Consider the following 13,964-nt stretch of genomic DNA (forward strand, 5'->3'; position numbering starts at 1 on the left):
TATATATAGTATATATATTTTTACGAAATGTGGACTAAGGTCGTTGTTCCATAAAAGTCTCATTGTCAGTCTATGTTTCATTCGAACGTATTTAATATTTATTATATATTCTAATATTTAATATATATTTAATATTTATAAATATGTTTATTTTACCTACTTTCAATCATAGATTCTCTCTTTGGCTTTCTCCTTCTTTAAATTTTCTGAAACATAAATCTAGCTTTGACTTCTTATCTAGCTTTAACTTTTTTATTTTGATATATGACCATGATATTGAGGAAGCATGATAAATGATAAAGAATTGTGAAAACCGTTCGATAAAGGGGCATTAGAGTAATATATACGGACGTTAGATAGTAGGGGAGGGGGGATATGTAGATGTGGAAAGAAAGGCGGACGCGTCCTCGGCTCGTTCAACATTGTAAACAGCAACATTGCGCGGGCAAGAGAGAATGTAACGGTCCCCCCGGGATTGAGCAATCGTTTCCGTTCCGTCGTCCCTGTTCGTTTATGGTGTATCTTGCGTATTGCAGCTCCACCGATGGGAATGTGAAATCCTTGGAGCGTTATAGCCGTTAGAGACTTCGGACAATTTCGACGCGGGCGTGCCATTCAATTGGATTAAACGTTGCGCTCATTTCGTACAATGTATCCCGGGATTGTGTTACTGTGTATCGTTGCAATGCATCTCACCCGTTCGTCGATGCGTGAATTTGTTTTCGCGAAATTTATCGCATTCTCGTATGCGAGACATCGGTTAATTGATTCCGAAATAAATACGACATAATTTTCTCCTTTAATTCCTCGTTTTGTATTTTCAAATACATCGCGTTTCTCGTATACGTAACACCGGGTGAAAGTAAACACTCGAAATTAAAATGTAAATTGAATTATAAAGATTTTCAAAACAAATATTATTTGTTTATCTCTCGATATACCTGATACTTTTTATACACGATGAGTAATTTGTTTTCGTCGGTTTTTCAATTTCCAGCCTTCCGATGTCAATGTTCAACATTGAAATACGGAGGCTATTTGTTCTCTAATCACGCACGCTGGATAAGCGTCTGTCAGACGCACATGTCGCCGTTCCTCGTAACAGGATGCTTGCCGCGGCTAATTCAACCGTGTGTATTAGAGCACATGAATAGAGATGATCGTTTGATGAGACGTACACGCGAGATGATATCTCCATTATTCTACGATAATAGGAGTATCGCTGGGGAAAGGCCGATTGTGATTGCGGATTCCGTGCCAGAAAAAGTAACTATGCGACTTTCAGTATGCGCCGACGTTGCCCCTCTCTCTTTCTCTCGATAATGATAACTCACGTACGTACGTATACGGAGAAAAGCGATTGTTCGATGATTCGCGATGAGAGATTGGCTCGAATCGAAATGCGAACGCGCGCGGGGATTCCCAACGCGATTTCCTTCCCTTCCGTCACGAAATTTCCCTTTATACTTTCCGAACGCTGCATATTTTACCTCTTTCATGTCTCGCCATTGGAAGAGATACCAAGCGGATTTGAAGTAGAGACTGCAATTTTTATTGTGACGTTAACTCAAGCTCCTTTCCAGCAGACTTCTGCTTTCAAAAGACTATTGCTTTCATTCGTGGCTTTTAACCTAATTGAAATAACGATGTAAAAGTAGGAAAATAGATATATTATAAAATTCATAAAAAAAGAGAGATAATTGAAAATGGTAAAGATTCTTTATAAATTTATGAGATTGTAAAGTTTTCAAAACTTTGTTGGTTAAAAGCCACAGTAAAAGTCAAAAGTAACACATTATAAAGTTATTATTTTAATATAAAAATTTATACTTTACGTAATTACTCGATATTATAATAGGGGATTGAAACTTGTGGCTTCGACTGGAGCACCCCGAATGAAATGTGGGGGCGGAGGTATAGTTGTTCTAATCGATGCCGCGTGACGAGGGCGTGCTATCGCGTGTCGCAACGAGAGAACGATTAAGCCGCGCGCGTGTAGACGGGGCGAGATCCACGTGCGATTCACAACCACAGTTTATTTCCTCGGAGCATCCGTTCATTGTTCGCCGCGACGATGCTGCGCGAGGGGTTCATGCGTTTATGTTTACAACATCATCGCTGCAAGTTTGAGAATACGGTTATGTGGAATCGGGCACGTTCACGGAACGTGATCTTGCGGATAACAAAGTTCTCGAACCTGCCCCTGCAGGTGAGAGCAAAGAGCCGTTCGCGTACTGAACGCGGCTTGTAACCGTTCGCTGCGAAACATCGAGGAAAAGTGGTTATCGGATAACGTGCGTGTTACGCGTCACGCACGTTTGATCTTTCTTTTTTTTTTTTTTTTTTTTTTTTTTTTTTTTTGATTTAAGAGAGGATATAAGCGTTTATTTTATAAAATGACATTTTCGTTACAACATATTTTATGTATATATGTACAGATGTAGACATGAAAAATGTATTCAAATGCACGTCAAAATCATTATGATATTAATCTATCATTACGGTGAAAGTATATGTTTGATTTGAATATCTCAGCAGCCTTTATGTTACTTTGCGACGCGAGGATTTTAAATTGACATTTTTATTTCGACGCGTTAAAAAAATGCTTCCGCGTTTTCCGCGCGCATGGTGAGGTTGTTGAATAATTTAATTAAAATGGGTTTTATTGCCGCACCACGCGCGGCACAGATTTTGCGATAAATGTATGACTCATAAATTTCACAATATAGTAACGTACCACGAGAATCGCAAGATTATTGCGCGATATTGTAAATGCGGAATTTAACAAATAATTTGACACTTTTAGATTGCACGAATATTTCGATTTAATCGCTTAATTTTGTGACGAAAAATCGTTCGTTCGAAATTTTTGCGAAACTTTCCCAAACGACATCTCTTTTTGCGATTCGCTTCGACATAAATCGTCAGTCAAAAAATCCGCTTGCGTTTCAAACGCAACGGAGAGTTTGGTTCGCGTTGCGTCTCCCGAGAGGGAAAAATGGTAACTCATTTTTTTTCCACGTGAAACGCCGTTTAGATAAGCACTTTCTAATGCACGCATCGAAAGTTTTACTCTTACACAAGCGATAAGCGAGCCAGCGTTCTCCGCTAGCACGTTTCAGTTAATGGTGTGTATGTATGCACGAGAGTTTATCCCCTATAATCCCTATCCTTTTTAAGCGCGTGTTTTCTTTATACACATAGATCTTAAATTATCATAATTTTGTATGTGATAAGTAAAATTGCATTATTTCTCTTTACAGATTCTTAATATTTATTTATTCTGAACAAATAATTAATTTATTGAACTTTTTTAGAAAAAAGAATATGCTTTATTTTATAAGATCGGTAAACAATTTTTTAAAAATATATAGAACCATTTTTTTAAGTTATGAACATACATACATATGTTTTGGAAATTTAAATTCACAAAAAATATTTGTAAATTTAAATTTATTTGTAAGTTTATTTTTCATGATATAATTCATATATAAGAACTTTATATCATTGAAATTATATTATCAAAAGTAATAGAAAATTTTAAATTTATATTGTAAAATTATATATATATGCGCGCGTGCTACACACACTCTTGTTTATATTCAGATATATAAAGTACGAGTTAGCATAAAGCGATAGAATTAAATTCGCGTAGTTTAATAATATCATTACAAGTTTAATTCATATTTGAGCCGTATAAATTTTAACAAAACAAACAAAAGGAAAGAAAAAAGATGATACGGTTTGGCATTGTCACTCGAGTATGTGTGTATTGTGCCAGTTAGATAGTCGTATGCTGGCTGTAACGGTCCGCTGCGGCCTCCGTGGCACAGTTTTACATCTTCTCTATTATACCTCTGTTTAAATTTTCCAAGTGCATCGTTAGACTGATTACTGTCTTGTTTCTCGCCGTCGACAGCTAACCCGTGATTTGTCCCTCCCGTCATAGAAAGGCGCAGAGGCGCGCGTAATACGACGAAACGAAGAAAGAGAGACATGATTTTCCTTAACTTCTTTATCCCAAACAGAATAGAAAGCAAACACGAGGTGACAATCCTAGGAGGACTAAATGAATTCTCCGTCAAGTTCTACGGTCCACGAGGGAGTGAGTATACCATCTCTTTTATACTATATTATAAACAAGAAACGAGTGCAATATATGGAACTAAATTTTATTCGAGGTCATCAATTTAGAATGATCATTTGAATATAATTGAATTGTTCTATATTATGCAACGCTCCATACTGGTCGTAACGTTTACGATAATTTGTAGTTAATTTAATCAGCGTTATAATTTTTCTTTTGCAATTCAATCATTCAATTAAGTTACATAAAATGATAATTAGATATATTATAATTTGATTCGTTAAAAAATTTATTTCAATTTCATATATATAACTTAAAATAAGATACGATGTGATTTGCAATCAGCAAAGTGCAATTACGGATAAAGATGTTTATCACTGCAATCTTACCTGACATTGAAGCCACATTAATGCAGTACTCGATGGATGTCCTTCGCGTTTTTTTGTGTCACGCTTAATTTTATAGTTTCTTGCGTATCACCTTGTATTGCTATTATTAACGTTATTACATTATTACTGGAATTAAATACACGTCTGAAAATGCGTGTCGCGATTACTATCTTTATAATTTGGGTTGTTAGTAATTTTACGAATTTTATGACACGTTTGACGGCACGTGTAGTTTATTAATTGGTATGCTTTTTGTTTCTATTGTAATTCTATTGTAATTGTATTAAACACTATAATCTATCGTGAAGCTTCTTAAAATTTTCGCACTTGCAATCGTAAGATAGAATATGATTAAAACATGACGGCAAGAGTCGTTTCATATGTTTTCACTTCATGATATTCCAAGGTTCCATGCGCATCTCTTAGAACCGGATACGCTTATGCAACTGTCTCGTACTTGCGATTTTCTCGGTTTGCTGGACATACGTGTGAAGCATATTATCGATTGGCAGGCGTCTCTCGCGAAAGGAAGTTCCTTGACTCGACCAAAGAGACACACACAGCTGTTCCTAAGAGGACGTTTTCAAGCAGATCATGTCGAAGATAATGACATGGCTGTGTGTGTTTATCCGTTTACTATAGATAATACAAACAGGTTGCAGACTGTTTCGTAGACAGCAGTTAAAAAAGAGATTATCGCGGGAATTTAAAATTTATATTTGTATAAATTTTTATCACAAAACCGATTCATAAAATCGAACTTTTTTCTTCAATTCAAATCGTGAAGGAATAAATCGAAATCGTGATGATCAACATAAAATAGGATGATAAATTGTAAGCTGCGAGATTGAATTTTGTTGTTGTTTGAGAAGAAAAGGAAATCGCAATTTCGCATTGAACGAAACAAATTTACGGATTCGTGATTTCATCAATTTGCTGTGCTCACTTTAGCGGGTCGACTGAAATTCTACAATCGCGAGTAATGAATTTCGCTCTGCCACGGTGGAAAGCAAGCCGTTCGAAGATGAAAGTTTCTTGACCCTCAGATCGCGCCGGTAAATCAGTTGAAATCGCGCGATTACCTTCATTCGTAAACTCTTTAAATTAGATCGCGTTTCAGATAGATCCTTTGAAACGGCGCAGCTGCATCCGCGAGTATAACTTCATTTGCTTAAAACCAGAATGGGGCTTTTACTCTGACGAGATATGCTACATTTGCGGCAGAACGTACCGCAGGATAATCTTTGCCTGGATTGCCCGAACAAATTGTAGAAACGTGATATTCAACGTAATCGGATTCGATGCCATTTGCCTTATGTATCGCTAAAATACGCAAAAGATCTGTACAAGATTCGAAAGCTAGAGTAGAAAAAAAATTATAAAATATAGTATCATATTTTTAACTTATGATTGGAATATTAATGTCGTTTTTCATTCTAATATTTTATTGCTTACATTGTTAAAATACCATTAAAAATTTTTTTTTTCTATTAAAATTGTATGTATATTTACATTAAAAAAATACACCTTGCATTTTCTCAGTGTTTATCTACATGTTATCTTATTTTTTGGGGGAAATGAAGGACCGCAAGTACAATTTTTTTGAAACATTAATGAAACGTTAATTTATTCTTAAATTTTGCATCTGTTCTCAAATCCACTAATTGTAGGACTTGCGATAGATTAAGAAGAGCTTATTTGGCCGTTCCTGGGTCTGGGTGTTAATATGGTGCTGATAATACAGAGTACTCGATTATTTCGTCTTCCGCGATCGATCGTTGTAGCTCGTAATTGCATAATCAATTTTATGTATTCTCTTTTTTCTCTATATACGCGTGTACGGCTTCGCTTGTCCAGCCACCCTTCACTTGCCGCCGTCGACGAATTAGTATCATCGAACTACCCCCGGAACGATGTAACTCAGATCGTGTTTCAGACAACCCTCTCGGCAAATGATGCAGCTGCAGGTGCGTGCGAGTTCGTTTACATGCGTTCATTTTCCAGTCGCAAGATAGATGAAAGCGCATATATTCGTGGAATATAGTTGGTATTTTAACTACGAAAAAAAAGGACACATAACTGAGTCTCTACAACAATCGGAAAACTTTTCGAGCGATATTTGAACCTCGTCTTGTGCAATTATAAAATTATCTAAATATATCGAACAAATCTGTTGATTTGTTTTTAAACGAGAAATAAAATAATTGCTTGCTCGCGTATTTTTTTTTTAGCGGTTTTAATTGCGGTTAAATTCTGGAAACGCATATGAAACAGGTATTTAAAATACAACAAAGCATATTACGAGAGAAGCTTACATAAGTTTACGCTAATGAAACAACTTTTTTAGATACTCTCGTAATGTTTTAAACAGATCGCGCTGCATGTTATGCGCTAATTCTTTTCAACTATATTAGCGAAATTATTTTAACATTTTTGCAGCTAATTACAATTGTTTTCTCTTATATTTTCAGAATATTTAGTTTTTTAAAAGTCATATAAATAAATCCCTTTGAATATAGGATTTCGAATATAGCTGTAATGTTAAACATACAATATTAGAACACGAACTGTTCAATTTGTTTATTTAATTATTTTGGACCGCTATTAAATATTCCTCGCAGTTTCGAATGGATGTAGAACATTAATATACTTTCACCTCGCAATTGCTAAACTAGTGTTGGTTATTCTTGTTTCATGCTGTTCGAAACGACAATCTCATATGTGTTTGAATATCCTTGCAGTCTCTTTTCATTCGAATATATAATTATATATAATATACATGTATATATATTTATTATATATATATGTACATTCTTAATATATATATATATATATATATATATATATATATATATATATATATATATATATATATATATATATATATATATATATATATATATATATATATATATATATATATATATATATATATATATATATATATATATATATATATATATATATATATATATATATATATATATATATATATATTAAGAATGTACATATAATTACAAAATATATATATTTATGTGTATGTATATATATAACTACGGAGCAGTATTTTTTGTGTCATATCTCGTTACATAACTTACCGCATAAATCTACATGAGTCAATAAGTCTCCGCGATTTTATTATCGATCGAGAATCGTTTCGATGGATTATTAGCGCTCGAACATGAATTAAATTCCAGTTACATATCGGATATTCGCGCTCTGCACACAAGCGTTGAAAATAGATTTGGTGAACGGCAAACTGCAGGATGATGAACAGAGGTTTTCGGCATAACAGATTCTCCTTTGTTGCATTCAAACGTGGCATAAACTGCGAGAGATTCGTGGCTATACGACATGTTTTCTCATTGAATGATGGGAACTGGGCAAAGTGTCGTTGGTGAATATTGAAAATGTTTTAAGTAGCTTATTATTCGCGACGGAACTTTGTTTTGATTAAATTATTCGATAAAATTTAATTTTGTTTCATAGAATTTGTAAAAAGTGAACGGTTCATAAATTTCGAGGTCATTCTCAGAATTTATATATAAATGAAATTCTTTAAAGAGAAGCGAAATTCTATTGTATTACCGTCACGATTTTCACGAACGAAATGTGTGCCGGATAATATTAATATACGCGATTCGATTGAGAAAGAAACTGCAGAAGATCATATCTATTCCGATAGATTCCATCGGATTATGAGATAAAAATGTAATTTTGCATGTACAACGTGCGATATTCGTGCGAATAAGGCAATAAATCTAATTTTAATTTATATAATATGCATATAATCTGTTTCAAACGATATAATGTTTCGCAGAATTGCTAATTACACGAATCGGACCAATATCGATATTACAAATTATATACTTTAATAAGATGACCCGGCTTCTGATATCTCTGGTAATCTAAATGATTGAATTACGACATGTATATCTCTGTATAGTGTATGCACGCGTTGGGTTTTTAAATCTGTCGGTTTAGCAGTTTTATTTGTCTAAACATGTTTTGCATATTTAGAGTTAGCATAGATATTTATAACTTTATAATCGCTATTTATTAGAAACGATATGTAAAAAAAAAAAATCCATGTTTCTAAAAGGCAAAAAATAGAATATATTCATCGCTCGTGTTTAGAATACGAATGAATATTTCGTTCGCTATCGATATCGCGTTCTCGCCGTTTTTAGTTGTAATCGTGCTTTAAGATTGCATAATGCGTTCACCTTGACTCTGTATTAATGTATCGGAGCCCTTGAACGGCTGCCGGCTCCGTTTAAAATATGCCTCTATATCGGAGGCGTGCGCAAAAGTTTCTATAATTTTGCCCAATCATCATTTCGTAACAAGTCTCGCTTGCGTTAAAACAAAAAATTTTCATTTATATTACAATGCAATTAATTACTGCCAACTATCGTAAGATTCGCGTAACAAATACAAACGTTAAAATTAACGTCATTGATGAGCTAAATTTCCATAGCCGTAACTTTTGCAAAAAATATTAGATAGACTATCTTTCATTTCTACAAATTAATTTCTTCATTTATCTCATCTTCCTATGATCTAGTTTTACGTAATTTTGTTTAATAAAAAATATTTATTTTTTCCCAATTAAAATAATTCACATATCGCGTTTTATTACATCAATGATTTTAATCTCGATATATCGCGAGCGCATAAAATTAATAATTGAATGTCTAAAAATTTCTGAATTAACGATTGTGAAATGAAAATAACGTAAAATAAAAAATATGCGACTCATAATGATTAACTCACGAGCACCTACATCGCCTACATGCGACTGTGATCATATCGAAACGAAATCGTGCGACGCGTGTCATTTCTCAAAGCGGCAATTATCCCATTTGGAGAAAAGTAATTGCTCGTCGAACCAGGCCAAAGATTATTGAATGATAAGATTACTTAATTTTCTGCCGGCAAGGGAGAGAAAGAGAGAGAGAGAGAGAGAGTGAGGAAGGGAGGGAGGGACACAGAGAGTGAGTAAGTGAATGAGAGAAAGAAAACCATAGGTATTCTTTTCATCTCCCTTGCGCTTGCCGATAGTTTCTGCAATAATATGTATGTCGTCTGCACATTACGCATGCAAACGGATGCATGGAAAGCTTCCTGCATAATGAGATGCTTAGGCGCGGCTGTTTGCTATTTGATTAACCAGTTCCTGTCGCATTTTATTGTTAGTTAGTCATTTAGTTAGATGGCATATCTATTACGAGGTACAGAAATAGTCATTTAATGCATTAAATTGCGTTAACAATTAAATATTGTATTAGTTTGTGCGAAATCGTAGTTTGTTGAGAATATTTTGTTGAAGCCGATAGAGCGTTCCGATAACGTCAAATATTGTACAACTTAAATACGTAATGCTTTAAATAAGTTGCACTGATATCGCGTCTTTTGCGACGCGAGTCGCATTATTATTAGACCGGCAAAAGCGCACGTCGATAAGATTGAGCCCCACATGAGGAATTGCTTTAAGTACTGTTCACATATCGAGAGATATTTCTGACAATTTTCTCACCGAGCAGAAATTCAAGTTTAAATTTCTCGAAGAATTTTATATATGAGACTCGCTAGAATGTCTGAGGTATACGAGATCCTAATATATGAGATATAAAAGAGATCCTTGGAGCGCTTCTATAACGCGAGAAGTGAGAATCGGTAGGTCGGGAGAATTAATTTACTTAGTCATGTGCAACGTTTCGGCGACGATATTCCGCAACGGTTTACCACGTAGGTAAATACAATCGCGCACATATGATACACTTTAGTGCACAAAGCGTTATGGGGTGGTTTGGGAATGGTTGTAAACGAGCGATTGACGATGTAACATATCGGAGATACGGTGGGCTCCGCTTCGTGGTGACCCACTTTACCGCGATGCCTTAACACGCCTGAGGATTCTGCTCGCCCTAGGAGAGTCAGCCCTGTTATATTATGACTGTTAAGAGAATTACGGGAATGTAACCCGCACCGGCTGTATTCCATAAAATATACAGGATGTTTCGCTTCAAGGCGAGGCGAGGTAATGTGTCTCTTGAAACACGTCGGGAATAGGAAGAGTGACAGAGGGACTAATTGAATTTTCCTTTCAATTACGCATTGTTTGAATCGAGAAATAACTTTAAACTCGATTGTTTTTTTAACAGTGATCTGAAGAAGAAAAACGTAGAAACATTATTGCGAGTTGTGTCTGTCATTCATTTAATTTTATATTCAGCGCGTTAATATCGACTGGGTATTTTTTCGCCGATATCTTTTTTTTTTTTTATCAGTCTGATTATATGGTACAAAAACGATGTTTTGGCGAAGCATATTTTTCCACACGCGATCGGTGCATCGTCCTTACACAAATATTACTGTGACTTGTTCTCGCTATCGGTATAAATCTACAGCGAAATGCACTCCGGAAAGCATCACTTTCTGCACGCTATCTGTCCTCATTGAATCGCGGGCGGATAATTTTAATATGGTTATACTGAAATTATATATGCAATCTTCAAGTAGGTGGTTGACAAACCGGGGCATACTCTGTCTCTGGTGGCAATCTTTCCGATTCCATTAATAGTTCTCCGCCACGTTGCTCTATCACGTTGCAAACTCTCTCGGAGCAGTCGCGCTCGGACGTGCATTGCTATAGAATGTCGTTGCTGTGCTCCACGTTTCATTAGCGAAAATAATTGGCATCCGATGTGAAAATCACGGTAATCGAAAATCGAATACGATCATTTCGTCATTATGAGATCTCGCCGAATATTGACGTGACATTTAAAAACATTCGTGATATTAATTATCTATAATGAGTCATTTTATTTTAGTTACATTCCCATTTTGACTCTGTTTTAATTGTAAATAAATGTCGTTTCTAATTGTCACTTTTTAATTCGCACACAAGAGTACTACGTAAACTAATATATACGCGATAGATGAAAAATTTCTCGCGTTGGAAACTTCGCAGACGATATCAGCCGATTATTTTTCAAAGATTTATATTCTATAATTATCCGGGAAACTCAAGTTCGAAGACATACACGTGTCAGCGCGGACAGTTTCTGGATTTATACAAGTAAATCCTAATCTCTGTTGAGTCTGGTGCGTCGTTAAGCAGTGGCAAGGTCCAATTAGTCTACATCGCATCGTTTGCGAAGTGGATATTTCCCAATGTCGTATTCTCGTCTGATCCTTGAGTGTAGGAAATTCTTGAAGCGCAAGTGCTTGTCATCAAGCGGAAAAGTAGATCAGAAGGATTTACGTAGAACTCACCGTGGAATTACGATCGTCGCGCATTTACGCAGAAATCGAGGGTCTTATTCATGGAACTCTGTCACATAATTATCCACATTTTCCTTTTTTCTATTTTTATTCTTTCGAGATTGACATTGATGTCCTTTAAGCAAACTATCTTGTCATTGAAAAATTTTCGCGAACTTATGTTTAACCATTATCAAAGATGCGAAGATATTAATATTTGGAATTTTTTTTTTCCGCCCACGATTCAAACAATCGAGTTTTTGGAATTTTCTCGCAAAAAAGTATATCTTGATGTATTGACGTGAATTTGATGTGATTCAATTACGTTCACCCAAGAGGGAATACGATCGACTTCATCGAATCGTGAGGTTTCGAGAAAATGATGATGACGAGCTATTATTATTATGTAACTTTGTAAAGATGGTGATCAATACAGGAACGATGATTTGTTCGATATCGCGATGAAATGTTTATTATAATAGAGATTTCATCACCAATTTTCTCTTCATTCGTCATTTCAATCAATTTTCTTAACAAACTGAATTACTCTACAAACCATTTGATGTTGCAAATTGGAAAGTTGCGCGATGAATAAAGACATCTCTCTCTCTCTCTCTCTCATTCACGTTAAAGAAGAATCTACTTTGCAAATTTATGTAGAAGTATCTATCACGCAAACTTCATTCACATCTCGGTGATTGTGGAGGGGAGTGAAGTTTTTATATATATTCAGCTATAGATAAAAAAGTTGGACGACTTCGCTTATCGACTGGTGTCAAATAATAACTCCGTTTCTGTGCCACGTTATGCGACGTGGGGGAACTTTATGCCTGTTTCACACCGTTCGTTTTTCCAATGAACCGTTTACACATCGATTCGGCAAGAGAGATAAATTGTTTACATAGCTCGATGACTTTAATCTTTGGGGAGCTATCCATCTCGTTACATACACGCTCACGCAGATGCGTCAATGACCTTTTAATTAGAATTATTGAAGGAAAAGTATCTCGTCTTTTTTTTAAGCTTATCAGACGTTGAACCTCGAACTCACAAACATATAATCAGTAATATAAATTATTCCTCTGTATTCTTAATCTCTAATGATTTATTTCTTTAAGATTTCTATTTCAGTTTGAGGTTTCAACATAGTTTATATTGTAAAGTTTCATCATATATCGTATAATTTCGTTATCGACGTTAAAGCTTATATATAAACATATGCTCTCAAAAAGATTTTTATCTCGGTTATATTTTTTAGTCGGCGGATGCAGGCAGTGTTAATGATAAGAGTTAGCGTTTATTAAAACGGCTGAAACCGATGAAAAATGGCGATCTACTTTTTTCACTCGATACAAAAAAGTCAGATCTTTTTTGATGAGAATTCTACTCGACCTAGTTTCTACGCCGAAGCTGTGCTTGCGTCATACTGGAAATTATTCGTGCATAAGGTCTCGTAATCTTGTAGAATCGATCATAAATGAATTGATTGGACGAATTAACATTGGATTAAATCCAGAGCCTGTATGTGAGTTTACGTTTAAAAACGATTTATTAACTTAATCACTACAAAGTTTATCGTATTTATGCGAAATTGCTAAAACTTTTCTTATCGTAGTTTTTTTTTTTTTCGTAGAAAATCTACTTTATAAATGGAAGATATAATAATTTTCAAATATGAAACTAATAGTAATAATCGAAGTAACACATTTGATACGATTAATTCTATTTCATTTGATTTAAATTAGTGACATTTAATCTTAATTGAACATAAATTTGAGGCGTGAAAAGATAATCTAGTTTGCTGGTTTTTGATCATCAATTTCTTTTAATATATAAATTGAATTCGTATAATAAACTCAGTGTAACTCAGTGTATCATAAGATACCCAGTGCTGTTTATGCATTTTGCTTATAGACTTTGCGTGCTCGTTTCTTCTACTTATCCAAATACATCCAATCGTATTATCCGTCAAAAAATTCTCTTATTGTTAGCTTTATATACACGAGCCTTTTTTTCCGGCTCGCAACAAAAGTCTACGTTATTCAAGGGCGCGTGTATCGCCGACCATTTACGTAATTGCCATGCGGAGTCGTCGCGTATCTCAACTGAAACCGCGAAGCGACGCCCATCACGCTTCGGATCACGCCTAAAGTGGAAGCTGAGAGCAGCATACCGTTCTCTTGTATCATGCACGACTTTGCGTTACCGTGACAAAGTGC

At 35.0% G+C, this 13,964-nt stretch overlaps 1 protein-coding gene across 3 annotated transcripts in view; it reads left to right on the forward strand.

Annotated features, from left to right (window-relative positions):
• LOC115239541 (ubiquitin-conjugating enzyme E2 H) overlaps nt 1-13,964 on the forward strand; it is a 37,942-nt gene that overhangs the window by 10,814 nt on the left and 13,164 nt on the right. For all 3 annotated transcript variants that reach the window (XM_029814119.1, XM_029814120.1, XM_029814121.1), the window contains exon 3: nt 4,029-4,105. In XM_029814119.1, coding sequence (XP_029669979.1) covers nt 4,029-4,105 — 77 coding nt within the window. The remainder of the gene's footprint in view (nt 1-4,028; nt 4,106-13,964) is intronic.

The sequence above is a fragment of the Formica exsecta genome, unplaced genomic scaffold, assembly GCF_003651465.1.
Source record: "Formica exsecta isolate Colony F162 unplaced genomic scaffold, ASM365146v1 scaffold385, whole genome shotgun sequence".
Classification (NCBI taxonomy): Eukaryota; Metazoa; Arthropoda; class Insecta; order Hymenoptera; family Formicidae; genus Formica; species Formica exsecta.